This window comes from Nannobrachium achirus (assembly GCF_963921795.1).
Source record: "Nannobrachium achirus genome assembly, chromosome: 5".
In the NCBI taxonomy this organism is placed as follows: domain Eukaryota; kingdom Metazoa; phylum Chordata; class Actinopteri; order Myctophiformes; family Myctophidae; genus Nannobrachium; species Nannobrachium achirus.
This window is the reverse complement of record NC_137814.1, coordinates 34,519,035-34,536,806: the sequence shown is the minus strand read 5'-3', so window position 1 is coordinate 34,536,806 and position 17,772 is coordinate 34,519,035. Positions and strand designations below refer to the sequence as shown.

Sequence of the window (17,772 nt, the reverse complement as noted above, 5' to 3'; positions counted from 1 at the left end):
GCTTGTTTGTTTGTTTGACAGTGTTGGAGTTGGATTGCATAACTGTCATTTGTCTGCCCCTGAGTGAAAGAATTACTTGTTTAATTATTTACGACCCATTTCGAACACTCCCTGAACTATTCCATTATGTACTACCCCGTGGTGTAAAGTAACTAAGTAGCTAGCCCTGAATACATGACGGCCATATACATGACCATATGGCCGTCATGTATTCAGGGCTACTAAGTAGCCTACATTTACTTAGGTACTCTACTTGAGTACAAATGTGAGGTCTGAGGTGTTTGTAGGCTACTACTTGAGTAGGCCTATTTCCAATTTAATTTAGGGTCTAATACTTTTACTTCTACTCCACTACATCTCGGATCCAAATATTGTACTTTTACTACACTATTTATTTGAAAACTTTAGTTACTTGTTACTTTGCAGTATTTATAGCCTACTTTAACAAAGGTAAAACATGTAGTAGATGACTTACTTGCCACTGGGAAGGCTACTACTCCATGAAGGTGGCCTGGGCCTGGCTATGTACAGCAATACTTTCACAACACAAAGGCAAATATGCCTATAATGCCAGTTACGTGGTTTAGCCTAATTGTGTTAAGACTAAAATATGCTTAAACAACCTTTTTTGTTTCATGAATGTGGGTGACAACAAACATCATTATCGATTGTAAATCAGTTCCTTCCTTCTCTTCCATGCTAACGTGTGCGTGTGCATCTTTTCTCCAGGACTCCAGGTGGCCTACCCCCAGCGGAAAGCCTGGTGATGCGAGGTTAAGGTGGCCCGCTTGATCCTAGAGTCATGGTAATTTGCGACATCTAGTGGTATAAGTCGGTATTGCTTCATAAAACTCTTTGGGATCACCATGGCCAGCTACGCACTATTTTTTACATTTTGCATTACGGCCAGAAAAATACAACTGTAATAATATAATAATGAACAAATATATAGGCGTACTGGCAGGTTGTGCCTAAATTCCCATTCTATTGGCAACTAAATATAGAGATGTCTTCTCTCTCTCTTCATAAACTATTGTCAATATTTATTATGTAGGTCCTACACGTAGGCTTTCAAATCAGAACGTTCCATCTACCAGGCACTAATACAGTTCTAGGCTAGCCACTATCGGAACAAACAAATGTTACACAATAGGACAGACCAAATATCATAGCAATCATAGGCCTAATTCACATTTTATTGGCAACTAAAAAGATATGTCTTCTCTCTTCATAAACTAGCCTATTGTCAATTATGTACGTAGGCTTTTACATTAGAAAGTGACCTAACCCTAAGGCCCTAACAGTTTTTCTTAATTCTTTCCCTATATTAGGCTAGCCACTATCTGAACAAACAAATGTTTCACAACAGGACAGACCAAATATCATAGGCCTTATGCATTGAGTACAAAATGACCTAAATGCAAACAAGCCATAGTAGGCCTACTTTGTGGTTTAAATCCTTTTAGTAGACCTTGTATCTGAACTGAACTGAACTGTACTGTCCTGTACTTTTCCTATGCAAACTTCTAATGAAGTATTCAATCAATCAATCAATCAATCAAATTTGATCTATAACTTTGTGACAAACACTTTATGATTGGCTGTCTATCATGACAAATAATTGCAATTTAATTGTGTTTTGGGCATTGAACATTAATTGAAACATGTTAAAAAAACATTTGTTTGACTTTTAGGCTTTGATATTTCAGCTAGACTGGCAATTGATGATCCACTGTCCACACCATAGGCTGATGTAACATGCTGAACATCAATCTATGATCGGTAGATAGCCTAATGCATACTGCTTATTTCCTTGAAACATGGGGATGTTCATGATCTTACACTGTTCTCACTATGTTATAGATAATAAAAAAATAAAATAAAAAACGAAACATTATACTCTAATCAATTCAACTTTATTTTTCATTACGTTTTAAGAAAAGCATTTTACTACATGTCAACAAGCATTTGCATAGTGGAACTTCAGCATTTCCTAGTAACAAAAAGGTTCTCTTTCAAAGAATTTCATCATGGTATGAGCCAAACTGAAACTGATGGATTTATTATTATACTATTACAATACTATAGAGATCAATTGTTACACTAAAGACAAGGTCGGCTATTAAAATGTACATTCTTAAACATTTTACCTAAGAAAATAATTACATAAAGTGTCAGTCTGAATCTAAAAAATGTAATATTGAGACACCCCAACCCCCCACAGTTTATCTTTAAATCAATCAAAACAGTAAATAGAATTTAAGACAAATCTAAAGTAGGTACTGCTTACTTCATCCAAGCTTATAGCTAAAGCCTAAGCACATACATATAAAACGTATGTTAATGAATCACATAGTAACCACTGGCAACAAACACAAACTATTTTCATTTTTGTCTATGTGTAATATTATGACTGGGAGCCAGAGCTAAAGGTTTTACTGCTGGAAGCGAAGGTGTAGGTGTAAGAAGAAGAGTAATCAACACTGCCTCTACGAGAGCCATTCCTGGAACCGGCCTTAGAGCCAGCCCTGGACCCAGAGCGAGAGCCTGGGTTCGAGACATTGTAAGGGCTGCTGATGCCTTTGGAGGACATGGAGGAAGCTTGCAGCATCTTCATGCTATTACTCTCCTCCACCATGCAGCTGTCCATGGCCTCCTTGTATGAGATCTTCAGCTTGGTTTTGGGACAGGTCAGGTTCTTCTGGTGGTTGCGAGTATCTTGCAGCTTCTGGGCGCCTCGGCCGTCCAGCCAGCTCCAGCGGATGGCATCCTCGATGGTGACACGACGGCCGGTGCCAGGTTCCAGCAAGCCTCCCGTAACATACTGAATCTCCATAAATCTCTGGCCTGCCTCGTAAGGCAGCCATTTCTCCTTCACAGCCTCTGCCACTGACATCTTCCTCTTCGTCTTCACATCCTCATAGCCCATGTAGGCTTTCTGAGAAGCTTTCAGCTTGGAGGCCATGTCATCATCGATAATTCCCTGATGGGCAGCGTCCTGCAAAGACAGCCTGTGGCCGGTAGCAGGGTTGATGATGCCCCCAGTGCAAGCCTGGGCTTCTAGCAACCTCTGCGCTGTAATAGAATCAACTATGCCTCTTCGTAGCCCCTCTAGGATCGTTATCTTCTCTATGGTTTCTGTGTCAAAGATGGCTGCCACAGGACTATGGTCATCAAATGTTTCAGGTGGAGAGAGGGTGATGGAAATGCTGTTGAAACGTTTGCGCACGGTAGGGGAGGACGGGGCAGAAAGTGTGGGGCTGTTGCAGGTGACATAGTCATCGACACTGCTGGCAGTGAGAGTCATCTCAGTGGTGCTGGACTGTTTCGAAATAATGTCGGCCAACTGGGTCAGGGTCAGTGTTCCGCTGCGGTAATCATCCACAGATGTTTGGTTGATGACGCCCTTGTCCAGGGAGTCCTGGATGTCATACTGAGTACCTGTTTTCCGGTCTACAATTACCAGGCGCGAAGAGCCGTCAGATCCCGTAACTGTGATCTCCTCCCACTCGCACTCCTGCTCGGACAGCTCCAGGAAGGTGTCATAGTCGATCAGCTCCCGGTGGTAGGCCTCTCTCACAGACATCTCCAAGCCTGTGTCTGGGTCCACGATCACCACCCGCCTCTTGCGGAGGACGTTGGTGTGGCTCTCCTCACATTTCCTTGGCTTCTTCTTGTCTGTCAGCGGGAGCAGCATCAGGCCTGTTCGGGGGTCTTTGATGCACCTGTCCTTCAGCTGAAGATATGTCAGGTTCTCCTTGGTGTTGGGGTCAAAGAAGCCTTTAGTGTCATCCCCTTCGTACGTTAGGATCTCATTCATCTCCTCGTCAAAATAGCCACGGCTGTAAGCCACGTCCACATCAATACGGTGGCTGTGTTTGGGGTCGATTATTCCGCCACTGGCTATTTGGGCTTCCAGCAGACGGATGCCATGACCCTTCTCAATTAGATCTTTATCAATGGCCTGGAAAAGGGAGATGGTCTTTCCGGTAGATGGGTCTTTGTATCCAGTGACAGCCTTCTCGGCAGACGCCAGTTTGTTCTTAAACTCTTTGCCCACCAGACCCCTCTTTGCAGCCTCCTCCACAGTCAGAAAGAGGTTGTTGACTGGGTCAATGATGAAACCAGATGCAGCCTGGGCCTCTAGGAGCTCCAGCGTGGTCCCTCTCATGAGCAGGCCTTCCTTCATGGCTTGGTAGAAGGGCATGGTTCGGTCATTGGCCTCATCATAGATGCCTGCAATACAGGTAGAGCCATAGAGGTAGGATTTGAGCCTGTCCTCGATATCTTTGCTACTGAGTTTACCCTGCTGGACCTTTTGAAAATCAGTCTCATCCAACAGCTTGGAGTTGACCAGCTCTGTAATGGAAACCTCACCACGGAGTCCCTTTACCGTCATGGGCTTTTCCGGGCCGGGGAGGAGGAGCAGGCCAGATACAGGCTCCATTCTAGATTTTGACCTCAGATCACTATAGGTAATGTTCTCCCCTGTGACTGGATCCAGGTAACAGGTAGGTTTCTTGTTAAGAGCCTGGTAGAGCTCCTCATCAATAAGGTTGCGATCAAGGGCAAGATCCTTAGGCAGGAACACTCCCAGGACAGGGTCCAGGATGCCACCAACAGATTCCTGAGCCTGGAGCAAGCGGATGGCCGTCTCCTTATCTATGCGGCCCTGTTTCAGGGCCTGTCCCACAGACAGCATTTTGCCAGTGTATGCATCTTTGAAGCCTGTGCTGGCTGCTTCAGCTGTTAGCAGAGTGTCTCTGTCTTCTGAGTCTACAAGCCCCCTGGAACAGGCAGTGTCCACAGGCATCTTCTCATTGAACATGGGGTCCAAGATATAACCGGTAGCAGCCTGGGCCTCCAGCAGCATGACAGCGCTCTGTGGGCTGATGTGGTCCTTGTTCTTGGCTTCAGTGAATGCCATTTTCCCCCGAGAGCCTTGGGTCATACCAGCAATGACGCCAGTACCTTTTAAACTAAGCTGAATATCCACAGCCACCTCATCTACCGACTTCTTGCCCTTCAGGAGCAGCTCCAGGGTGGCCTTGCTGATGATGCCACAGTCACACAGCTGATGGGCCGTCACCTTGTGGCGCACAGCATCAAACACCAGCTTGGAGGGATCTACTGCTTGGAACTTCTCATCGGTCTGGGTCTGCCTGCACAGGGTGTCAGGCCTCCACTGCAGCTTGGCTATCTCCCTCTCCAGGGCGTCTCTCTTAAGCACCAGCTCAGACGCCTCCTTCTCAGAGATCAGCAGCTTGTTCTTGTACTTCTCCTCCAAACTCCTCAGCTCCTTCATGAGCCTCTCCACCTCGCTCCTCAGGGAGCTTCGCTCTCGCTCTGCCTCGTCTCTGTCCGAGTCACACTGCCTCAGCTGGCCTTCCTTCATCTCGTACTGGCTCTTTAGGTAGTTCAAGTCCTTGCGGACAGCGGTGTTCTCCTCCTGCACACGCTGCTTGTTTCGTAGCTCAGTCTCCAGTGTAACCTTGATGCGGCTGAGCTCGTCCTCCAGACGCTGCATACGGGCCTTGCCCTGCTCCAACAGTTGGACTTTGGTCACCAGGCTGTCTCTCTCCACCACCAGCTCACTGTAGTGGCTCTGGGACTCTTGAACCATCCTGGATGTCTGGGGAGAAATGAGAAAACACACTGTTACAGCTAACAAGAAATGGACACGTCGCATTGGGATAACAGCTTATTAGAGAGTCATGTAAATGAAACACTATTAGCACGTTGATTGCAGATCTTCACTAAGTAGTATATCGTTGCTGTCAGGCAGAAACCTTGTATCTCGATATATAAACCTTTTATTAGGGCCGTTGCTCTAACAGGGCAACCAGACTATAGTCCTTGTGTTTTGTTGTACTTGTAAATTAATGTCCTACAATGTTACACAAAAGTAGTAAAAATACATAATCTAAAAGCTAATGTGTCGCATTGCAATGCATTAAGGTTGTAGATTTACTTTTTTTTTACCAATGCAAAGCATTAACAAGAACTTCGAACTACGTCAGATCAATTGGAACACAGGTTCATTTCCCCATTTCCTGAAATGTTACAGTTTTGTACATAAAAGGTTTCCACCTGCTAATGTGACAAAATGTCTTGTGTGCTTAACAATATATGAAATTATAGTTAATAAACTGTGGAGGAGTAGTGAAGTTAAGTCCTCCAGAAACCCTTTTAGAATCCACTGACGTGATACATATCATAGATACGTATTCAAATTAGTTGTTATAGAAGTAACTATGCATGCTTATTATGAGCAGCTATATTTGCAGTAACTTTACATGCTTATTATGAGCAGCTACATTTGCTCTAGTGAAGTGGTATAAGAAATGAATGCATACAGTATTGGCAAAAGAGTGCATGCAAATAGTAGTGCAAAGCCTAAAATCTAATTCAACTTCCATCAAGTATAGTCATTCATGCAAAAGCGCCAAAAAAGATGAATGGCAAATAGCAGTGCAAAGCCCAAAACATCGTATTCATTTTGTGAACACGATCATGAAAATACCTTTTCAAAAACAAGTTCAGCATAGCCATTCATGCAAAAGCGGCAAAAACAATGCTGAATTAGTCAGTATTATTTGGAGCTGTTCCGGTTAAAGCAATCAAAAATACCTCAATGGATTGCTTTTGAGTGTTCTCTATTTCCAACTTAAGCTTTTCCCTCTCCTTTGTCAGATCATTGATGAGAGACTGGAGATCAAGAGTTGTCCTGGTGCTGCTCTGGAGCTGGACATGTAAGGAAGCGATCTGAGCCGAGCTCTCCCCGTCCACACTATCCTTGCCCAACTTCAGCTCGTCTCTCTCCTGCTTCAGTGCCCTCAACTCTTCTTCCAGCCTCAGCCTCTCCTTGGTGAGGTTCTGTGTCAGACTCTTCAGCTTCTCGATCTCTGTGGTGTTTTCGTTCAACAGGCGACTCTTCTCCTCGATAGTCTTGTACAGGGTCTCATTTCGGAGGTTGACCTCGCGGACACGGGCCTGCTCCTCGACGAGCTGCTGCTTCAGCGTCTTTAACTCCGCAGTCGCCTGGGCCAGGTGCTCTGCGGTGACCTTTTGGTCCCGGCGGCTCTTGTCCAAGGCCTCCTGGAGTGCCCGCAGGTCCTCCTCATGTTTCCTGCCAGAGCCGGTCACCTCCTCCTGAAGAGTCTTCAGGGTGTTGATGGTGGCAGTGTGCTCTCTGCAGGTCTGGGTCATCCTCTCCAGCTCGGATTCCACCCTCTTCCTGCGTGTGAACTCATCCTGGGCGGCCCGCTTCTGCTTCCCCAGCTCGGCTTCCATGGCATCCAGAGAGCTTTGCAGCTCTCGGATGTGGCTCTGCAGCCTGGTGGAATTCTGTTCCGTCTTTGTCTTCTCTCCGGTCTTCTTCTCCAGCTCTGCCCTGATGATACGGATCTCCTGTTCTGACACTTTAAGCTTGTTAATGGTCTCTAGAGAAGATGCGTTTTTGGACTCGAGGTCTGCCTGGACCCTTTTCAGTTGTCCGATTTCCAACTCCAGTGCTCTCCTCTTCTTTGACTCCTCCTCCAGGATGTGTGTGAGCCGACTGATCTCCCGGGCCTTCTCCTGGTTGCTCCTGGTGGCCTCCTTGAGCTTGTGCTCATCCTCTGCTCTGTGTTGGGCCGCAGCTTTCAGCTGCACCTCCAGCTCACTGCGTCTTCTGGTCTCCACTGTCACCGCGTTCCTCTGCTGGCGGGCATCCTCCTCTGCCCTGCTCTTCTTTTCGTCTGTCTGAGAGATGGACAGCCTCAGTCTCCTGAGCTCGTCCTCCAGGTCTCTCTTCTCTTCGGTGAGCAGGTTGCATTGCTCTCTAAGTTCCGCGCTGTCGTTTTCCTTCTGCTGTGCGACCTTGAGCACGGACGTCTTGGTGACGTGGATCTCGGTCTCGAACGTCTGCTTAAGCTGATTAACTTCCTGGTTGCATTGCGCTCTTACCTTTGACACATCTGACTCTGCCCCTCGTCGACGCGTAGCCTCCTCCTCCAGCAGTAGCTTCAGCCTCCCCAGCTCACGTTCCTTATCCTTCACCGACTTCTCAAGGTCCATCTTGGTCCAGTTCAGCTCCTCAAGCTCTTTCTGCCGCCGGCGGACGGTCGCCTCGTATTCTTCCTGCTGAGTGGTGTACCGCTCCTCTGCCAACCTCCTCTTCCTCTTTTCTTCATCCAGTTCGAAGGTGATGCGGGTCAACGTGTCGTTGAGCTCCCTCAGCTTGCCGCTGGTGCTGTCCAGAGACTCCTTGGTGGTGTGGACCTGCATGGTGGTGGTTCTCTTCACTTCCTCCAGAGAGATGACCAGGTCTTTGTGCTGAGAGAGCTCCAGCTTGTAGCGGCTCAGAGCATCTTCCAGAGACTGGTTCCTCTGGCCGTGGTCCTGGAGGTCTTCTCTCAGGCGCCTTAGCTCATCCTCCAGGAGCTCAATTTTGGTGTTCCTTATCTGAGGGCAACAATACAACTTACAGATTTAATACTTTCTCAGGTATTTGAGTGAGCATACATATTTAATAGGGTTCTCATGTATTTGAGAAAGGCATACACATTTAATAAGGTTCTCAGGTATTTTATGTAATGATTTAACCACAGAGCCACTTAACCATTGGTTAACCATTAACCACATTTCTAAATTATTTCAAAAATAGCTCATCTATTTAAACATTTGCAAAAAAGTGGGTGAAATGGTTAATTAATACAGATGTATTTTACCTACTGACATGATTATTTTAACTGTTGAACTTCATAAAAGTCTGTATGTGATTAGAAACAACTCCTATGGGGGCTCCCGCTGGCCTACTGGTCCAGGCGCATACCACATAGACTCTGATGCCTGACTGCGTGTCGCCGGTTTGATTTCCGATCCGGACGACCTTTGCTGCATGTCACTCCCCATCTCTCTCCCCATTTCCTGTCAGTCTACTGTCCTATCAAAAAGCCCAAAATAAAACTCCTACCTTCATCTCTTCCATGCTCTTTAGGATCTCCCCCAGGAACTTGTGGTGATCACTGGACTGGGTCAGTAGCTCAATGTAGCGGGACTGGAGGTCAGCCGCCTGATGAGGTTTGAGTTAGTCAATTAGTTGCATTAGTAAGCTCAAGTGTTAATCACACAAAGTGATTTAAACGATGAGCAATAAAACATGACATACAGTACATTATTTGCATTAATACGACCCCTACCTCATCTCTGAGTACATTGGCAGGAGACTGCAGCATGCTTCTTTTGATGGGGATATTCAACAGAGTCTCCAGGCCTGCAGTGTAAGAGGCCAGCTGCAGCTCATAGTTCTGCAACAAGGCAATACAGTATGGATTAATTAACTTGTAATGGCTATACATATACACACGGCTGTTACACATACATTTATTAAAACATTCACATAAATTGAGGTATGACACCAACCTTAATGGAAGCCGCGCAGGTGTCTGCATCCTTGTGAACATCTTCTACGTTCTGCTTCTGTCCTTTGACTTCAGTGTGAAGAGCCTGTTCAGCAAGGAGAAGCATGAGTTATTATGGCCTTTCAAAGGAAGAATGGCATGGCAAGAAATGTACTGTGGGTCTCATTTGAGGGTTCAAAATACTCATTAAAGGAGTAGTTCACCCCCAAAATTACTTTTTTTCCCTATTGATTACTCACACCATGGAGACTTGAGTTCAATAATATTTTCAATAATATATTTTTGTATTTGTCGCATTCCTAAGACAAAAAATTATAAATTATAGTAAATGTACTCTGGATGGGGACCCAAATGCATGGGCCTAAATAGGGACCCAAATGCATGGGCCTAAATAGGGACCCAAATGTATTTGTGTGAGAATCAATGGGGGTAAATGTACTTGACCCTTGACCCTAAATGTACCCCCATTGATTCTCGGGCCTTATTTGGGTCCCCATCCAGGCCCATGGATTTGGGTCCCTATCCAGAATAATGGGGGTACATTTACTATAATCAATTTTATTTTGTCTTAGGAATGCGCCAAATACAAAAAAATATTATTGGACTCAAGTCTCTATGGTGTGACTAATCAATTGAAAAAAATAAAAGTCATTTTGGGGGTGAACTACTCCTTTAATGTTTGGTTTGGCAAATAAAAAAACTAGAAGTCAGTTCTCCTATATGTTCAAGCCAAATTCGTAGCTGAGAGACCATGCCAAATTCAGTGAGATGGTGAAACACATCAGTCTAATTTCAGCCACGTTTGATTCCAGCGAGTTGGAAGTTGAAATGAGGGGAAAGCATGCCTTCTGCTGGTTGAGATGCTCCTTAACAGTCTGGATGTCGGTGAGCTTGGCCGACTGCAGGACGTCCTGGCTCTTCCTGGCATTGTCTATCCACTGGTCCAGGGAAGAGCTGGTCTGCTGATAATGGCTCAGCTGCTTCTCATGCTTGTCCAGGTCCCATACTCTGGAGCAGGAAGGAGCAGGAGGAAGAGGGAAAACAGGAGACGGAGAAATCGTTCAAGCACTATTATTGGCACCGGAGAATACAATGGGAAGGCTTGATGACACGGTTCTATGAATGACTGGCAACGCTGTGTGCGTGTGTGTGTGTGTGTGTGTGTGTGTGTGTGTGTGTGTGTGTGTGTGTGTGTGTGTGTGTGTGTGCAGTCTGACCTGTTATCTATCTGATTCTGGATGCGAAGCCAGCGGTCAGACATCTGACCCACCAGGTCGGAGTACTTGGATAAGTCCACGTCGCACTTGTGGAAGGACTGGGAGATCTGGCCGTTCCAGTGCGCTGCCTTGGCCAGGTCCGACTCCATGACCGTCAGCAGGTCTCTCTTGTTGTCCAACTCTGTCTTCATTTGCTGCGAGGTAGCAGAAGAAACCCAGGGGAGTCAATACACCTTCACTGACAGCCACGAACACATCCAAACTATCTTGACATACATTCATTGTGTACATTGCAATGGCTAACTAATAGCTCAGCTTACTTTACTTTACTTTATTTGTTTATTTAGACGGGACAATGCATATTAATGAACACTACATGAAAGCAATGTAAATAAGCCGGAATTAGCAAGAATGCTAAATTTCATCCGTAGTCCCCACATGAAGACAAAACAATACATACCAACAAACAGTAACCCTACATTAGGAGAGGGCGCCTAAGAACATACATACAAATACTATTTTTCCTGAACCAAGAAAAAACAACAAAACAACACATATTACTAACAGTACCCTACATTAGAAAAGGATAGTTAAGGGAGTTCCGGGTTGCTGGCGAGGAGGAAGGACATGCACGCGTGAGCTCCGCGGGTATTCCTCAACAGATAACTTTATTTTGAGAATTTATGACCAAAACCACCTTTCCTAACTTTGATAAGTATTAATACTACGCACTAGTGCTACTAATGGTGCATGATTACGACCTTAGAAGCAAGAAAGACACTTTACCGTCGCCGGCTGTACCAACAACCAACGCCACGGCCACGGCCACGCCACAAACTGTTAGCATGGCTGGAGCCCAGCAGGGAGATGCCCTCACGCTGGATGCGGTGCTAAAGGCTATTCGAGAGAGTAAAGAGGACACGGCAAAACACATTGACTCTAAGATGGCTGGAATTCAGTCTTCACTGAATAAAATCGAATCTGCGCTCTCAACCCTCGGCGACCAGGTTACAGAAATGGAGGGCCGCGTGTCTGCTAATGAGGACAACATCAAAGAAACTACCGCGGCGGTCGAAAAAGTTGATAAGGAGCTGCAAGCATTGATGGATAAAGTGGACTCTTTGGAGAACAGAAGCAGGCGAAATAATATAAAATTATTTTTTTTGCCACATCAATGTGAGGGCAATGACGCGGTTGCATTTCTGGAGCGGGTCCTGCCACAGATTCTTGGCTGCCCTCCGTCCACTACCTTCCCCATTGAAAGGGCCCATCGCCTGGGTAGACTGGATGCTGATCGCACGGGCAGAAGCGGAGGAAAACCACCACGAGTCATGATTGCAAAGTTGCTCAACGGCAGGGACAAGGAAACAATCATGCGCCTGGCCAGGGAAAAGAAGGACATCTACTACGAGAAGACGAGGATACAAATTCATCCTGATCGGTCACAGGCTCTTCAACGTCGCGTCGATGGCTACAGAGATGTCAAGAAGAAATTAACCGACAGAGAAGCCACTTGTTCTATCCACTTCCCTTCCAAATTAAGGGTAAAATACAGAGGTTCTATTAAGTGGTTCACCAGCCCTGAGGCTGCTGCAGAGTTTGTGAAAGAAATTGACGACGCTACTACTCCTGTTGTTGAATAACACTTTTTCACAAGCGGCCATGTGCACCTAAAGGAGAAACGGTATGTGAGACTAATCTCTTCTCTCCCGGGATATTTTGACTTTTTTCTAAAGACCCTTTCTTTGAACTGCTGAGACCTTCTATTCGCTGTTTTTTATTTTCTACTTTCTTTTTGTTGTTGTCATTAATCATTACTTCTTGGTACACTTTCTTTGTGAAGAAGAGTTAAAAGTGATTAGAACGCAGATACACAAATAGAGTAAATAATTATGGTTCAAAGGATGCTTACATTCCAACCACCGTTTTTCTTTTGTTTTTTTCCTCCTTCCTCATCTAGTTAATAGAAATGGATTGAGGTTCATTCAGGGTCCTTAATAGTTAATTGTAAATATAATCGGTTGGTTGGCTATTTGTTTTATTATTATTTTACGCTGTCACTTTCTACCGGGAGTTACTTTTTTTTTTCTCTCTCTCTCTTTCTCCTCATGAGCGCTTGATCACGCTGTGTGTGTCTCTCTCTCTCTCTCTCTCTCTCTCTCTCTCTCTCTCTCGTCATTGTTAGGTCCAACTTAGTTTAATACTTGTACAAAAAGCTCATTCATTATGATGGGGTAAATGATAATCTACACAGTTTATGCTATGGATGATGTTTGATGCCTTGGATTTTAATGTAACCCGTTAATACCTCTTAACCCCAATGAAAGTAGTTATTATTTTTTATTTAAATTCATGCTGTGTTATTTATTTGGTACACTTATCTGTCAAGGCTTTGTGTGTGTGTGTGTGTGTGTGTGTGTGTGTGTGTGTGTGTGTGTGTGTGTGTGTGTGTGTGTGTGTGTGTGTGTGTGTGTGTGTGTGTGTGTGTGTGTGCGCGCCAAATTCTCTCATTGCCGTGGTTGACGGGGCTCTGTATGCAATAATTATTGTTGTTGTATGTGCGGCCCTGTCTCTCCACTCCATGTCAAACACTGCTACAGCGCAAAAAACGGTTTAAAAAAGCGTACTGGTTATAATCTGTGCTGATGTGATACAGCTGAGTATTATTAATGTTGTCAATCTGTTCCTTTTATTCACATTGATACCATATGTGCTAAAAAAGACCATTAATATTGTGTTTCGTTTGGATTAATGCTGTTATTTTATTTTTGACACAATTGTTTTTGAGAGCTGGCACTTTTTACAGCATGTTTTTATTTTGTTTTTATTTTATCTATGGGGGGGGGGGGGGGGGTGTCCTCTGCCTTCACGCAGTTTTAACATTGCGTGGGGGCGGCGGGCTCCTTTGCGTTGGTTATAATTAGGCCTAATAGGACCCAGCTTGATCACCTCTCCCTAATCCTTTGATATCTGAGCAGGGGTCGTTAAGGCCACTGATTAATGCTGTGCAATTGATTCGAACTTTTATTTTTAAAGGCCTTGGGGCCTTGTGGCAGGCCTCATTTCGGGCCTGCTTTCGAAACCTTATTTCCAGCACAGTCTAAAAAGTTCATGGCTCATTTGGTTCTTTATAGAATTTAAATTATAAATTTAGACTACATTCAGGTGATGATAAATATTTCTCTAGAACCAAATTAAGCTCTCTGCTCAGATTTGATATCATTTCATAAAGATCTTTCAATATATTTCTTGCTTATAATTCATATTTAAAGAATAATAACTATAGAACAATAATGTAACGAATAATTAAACATGAAACATTATAATGACAATTACTTAACAAACAATTAATAATTAAAAAATAAAACGGGGGGTGATGATGCTGAGGATATCGATAATTGCATTGGGGTCCTGGCCATCTTGCATCTAAAGTAGACAACAGACTTTATTTTACTTTACTTTATTCCATATTATTTTCACATTGTTTCCTGGAAATGACAGAGCCCTATTTAACTATTGTGGTTAATGTTTATTTATATATATATATATAATCTGTTGAGGCTCCCGTCCTACTTGGATAGAGTAGTTTACCCAGTGGGTTTAGGTAAGTTTTTTGGCTGGGTTTTTTCTTTGGGGGGGGTGGTACGGTATGGTTCTATACTCTTACAAATTCTTCAAAAAATACATGTTCATTACAGGCATGGTTACACCATCTTAACTTATTATCCCAACATTAGCTTCTCATTGCCTACTTTTTATATTTTCCTACAGTCAAGGTATGGCTAGTCAAATCAAAATAATTTCTCTGAACGTAAGGGGGATTAACTCTCCAATTAAGAGGAAAAAAATTCTCACATATTTTAAGAGACACTCTACAGATATCGCTTTTGTTCAAGAGACACATCTCTCAGATAAAGAACATGCAAAACTCAGGAGGGATTGGGTGGGACAAGTTTTCTACTCCTCATTTACTACAAACTCCAGAGGAGTTGCTATACTTGTTAATAAAAAATTGAGATTCAAATTAATCTCTGAAGAAAAAGACAAAAATGGTAGGTTTATTTTAGTAAATTTTTTATTGAATATGGTAAAATTCACATTTGTCAATATTTACGGTCCTAACCATGATGACCCAACTTTCTTTAGCAACTTAGTTCTGAAAATAGCTGCGTCTGGTGCCCGATGCCTGGTCGGTGGTGACTTTAACCTAATAATGCAAGCTAATGACCGGTCCTCTACAAGACCCTTTACGCGCTCTAAATCAGCAACAGCTCTTGACCAGGGAATGAGGGACCTAGGTTTATGTGATATTTGGCGGACCCTTAACCCGAATGTGAAAGATTTTTCCTACTACTCGAGCGTCCATGGCTCTTATTCCAGACTTGACTTGTTCCTGATCCCCCTGAGTGATGCTCATTCAGTTATTGATTGTTCTTATCTAGCTGCTAATCTTTCTGACCATAATCCCATACAAATCATTATGGACATGGGTGATAGACAATCACCATCTCATAATTGGAGGTTTAAATCATTTATGCTTAAAGATCCTGAATTCATTGCATTTATGAATAGAAATATTGACATATTCTTGGAAGCTAACTCTAACTCCTCTTCCCACGGTAACATATGGGAAGCTCTGAAAGCATATATGAGAGGACATATCCTCTCATATAGCTCACATAAAGCAAGAGAGAAAAAGAAAATCCTCTTATCTCTAGAAAAAGATATTAGAAAATTGGAACAAGATCATGCTAATTCTAAAAGTGATGAAACCTTTAATGCATTAACCTCCAAACGCGTTCAATATAACAATCTTTGCACAAACAAGGCTGAAGCAGCATTAGCCAGAACTAATTACCATTATTATGAATTCGGCAATAAGACTAGTAAACTTTTGGCATGGCAAATTAAAAAGGAAGAAGCTGGCAGGATAATCCATTCTATAACCACAGATGATGGCAGGTCCCTTCTTAAACCACAGGAAATAAATCAAGAATTCAAGACATTCTATTCAACATTATACAAGTCAGATCATGACTCAGAAAATGTTAAGGCGGCAAGATTCCTGGATTCAATAACATTACCTACATTAGTTTCCGACGATAAAAACTTTTTAGACTCTGATATTTCGGAGGATGAGGTGCTTGAAGCCATTAAGTCCTTAAATAACAATAAAGCCCCAGGCCCCGACGGCTTCCCAATTGAATACTACAAAACCTTTTCGGACAAACTGTTAACTCCTTTAACAGATATGTTTAAGGAAGCGCTGGCTACTAAAACTTTCCCTAGCTCCTTAGAATTAGCAACAATAACATTACTCCCTAAACCAGGCAAGGACCCTGAAAAATGTGCTTCATATAGACCCCTCAGCCTTCTCAATTCGGACTACAAAATTTTATCTAAACTAATTGCATCCAGAATGGATGTTATTATCCCTAAACTTATCCATTCAGACCAAACAGGTTTTATCAGAAACAGACAGGGATCAGATAATGTTCGGAGACTTCTTCATATAATCGAAAAGGCGCACAATGAGAGGAGCCCCTTACTGATAATGTCGATGGATGCGGAGAAGGCATTTGACAGGATTGAACCGAGCTTCTTGTTACAAACGCTTAAGGCAATGAATTTTGGTGAAAAATTCATCCAATATATTGAAACCTTCTTGAATGCCCCAAAGGCCCAAATCTTAACTAATGGGTTCCTTTCTGGTGTCTTCTCCCTATCCAGAGGTGTTCGCCAGGGCTGTCCATGCTCTCCATTGCTGTTCGCGATAGCCATCGAGCCCTTGGCTGTTGCAATTCGCTCTGGTGCAGCTATTTCTGGCCTTAAAATCGGTCCAGTTGAACATAAACTTTCACTTTACGCAGATGACCTGCTAGTCTTCCTATCTGATCCATCAAATTCGCTTCCTTCTCTACTACAATGTTTCCAACACTATAGTGCTGCATCTGGTTATAAGTTAAACCTAACAAAAAGTGAAGTAATGCCTATCAATATACAAGACAATAATATCAAGAATTTGGTTGAGCCACTTAGGTGGTGCCCACATGGCTTTAAATATCTAGGCATCGAAATTAGAAAATCTGTGGATAAGGTCCTTAAAGACAATCATTTGAAGCTACTGGATAAAACAAAATCAGATTTCCAGAGATGGAGGGACCTGCCACTATCACTAATTGGAAAAGTAAATTCGGTTAAGATGAATATATTACCCAAATATTTGTATTTATTTCAGTGTATTCCATTTAAAATCCCTAAAAGCTTCTTTAAAGACTTAAATAAATCAATATCAAACTTCTTATGGAAAGGTAAAGTCCCTAGGGTCAAACTCTCCACTCTTCAGGCACCTTATGCTAAGGGAGGATTAAAACTCCCTAATTTCAGACTTTACTATTTAGCTGCTCAGTTTCGCTCAATCTGGTGTTGGTTGCATCCGGTGGGTGGTGAGAATAGATGGTTATCAATTGAACAGCAGGAATTAAAAAACATTCCTTTAAAAATAATTCCTTTTTTAGGTTCTAAAAAAATCCTTTTGAAAGCAACAAAGAACGCTATAATCCAGAACTCCTTCAATGCATGGCACGAATCCCATTCCATCATTGGTTTAAATATTTCATTACTCAGAAAAACTCCCTTTTGGGATAATCCAAGAATCCCCTACCCCGGATCAGACAACACCTTAAAAACATGGATTAGCAAGGGAATTAAGACAGTTGAAGACCTCTATTGCAATAACATCTTCGCAAGTTTCCAACAACTTTGTCAAAAATTCAACCTTCCAAGGCAATTTCAATTCAAATACTTCCAGATCAGAAATTGGGTTCGCTCTAATTCTTCAGACTTTCCAAACATGCCACCCGATTCCCCATTTGAGACTCGGCTTCTCAGTAGACATTACTCTAACACTAAAGGCTTGATATCTTCTATATATAACATATTGATTAATAATTTACCACTCTATAACACCATGCCTATAAAACAAAAATGGGAATCTGATCTGGGGTGCATCTATGATGATGTTGACTGGCGTAACATGCTTGAGGGTTCTCAGACTGTCTTGATCTCCACTAAACACAGACAAATGCAGTTTAATATTTTTAATCGAACCTACTATACTCCACACAGGTTACATAAAATTTACAATAATG

At 43.1% G+C, this 17,772-nt stretch overlaps 1 protein-coding gene across 2 annotated transcripts in view; it reads right to left on the bottom strand.

Moving 5' to 3' along the window:
* Positions 1 to 1,900: 1,900 nt before the first annotated feature.
* Positions 1,901 to 17,772, bottom strand: part of dspa (desmoplakin a) — a 34,130-nt gene continuing 18,258 nt past the window's right edge. The window contains exons 18-24 of one of the 2 annotated variants that reach the window (XM_080726883.1): positions 10,622 to 10,815; positions 10,250 to 10,412; positions 9,406 to 9,489; positions 9,183 to 9,290; positions 8,957 to 9,055; positions 6,631 to 8,445; positions 1,901 to 5,632 (exon numbers count right to left, since the gene is read on the bottom strand). In XM_080726883.1, coding sequence (XP_080583009.1) covers positions 2,408 to 5,632; positions 6,631 to 8,445; positions 8,957 to 9,055; positions 9,183 to 9,290; positions 9,406 to 9,489; positions 10,250 to 10,412; positions 10,622 to 10,815 — 5,688 coding nt within the window. In that variant the 3' untranslated portion in view covers positions 1,901 to 2,407. The remainder of the gene's footprint in view (positions 5,633 to 6,630; positions 8,446 to 8,956; positions 9,056 to 9,182; positions 9,291 to 9,405; positions 9,490 to 10,249; positions 10,413 to 10,621; positions 10,816 to 17,772) is intronic. The other variant, XM_080726884.1, reaches the window with a different exon arrangement.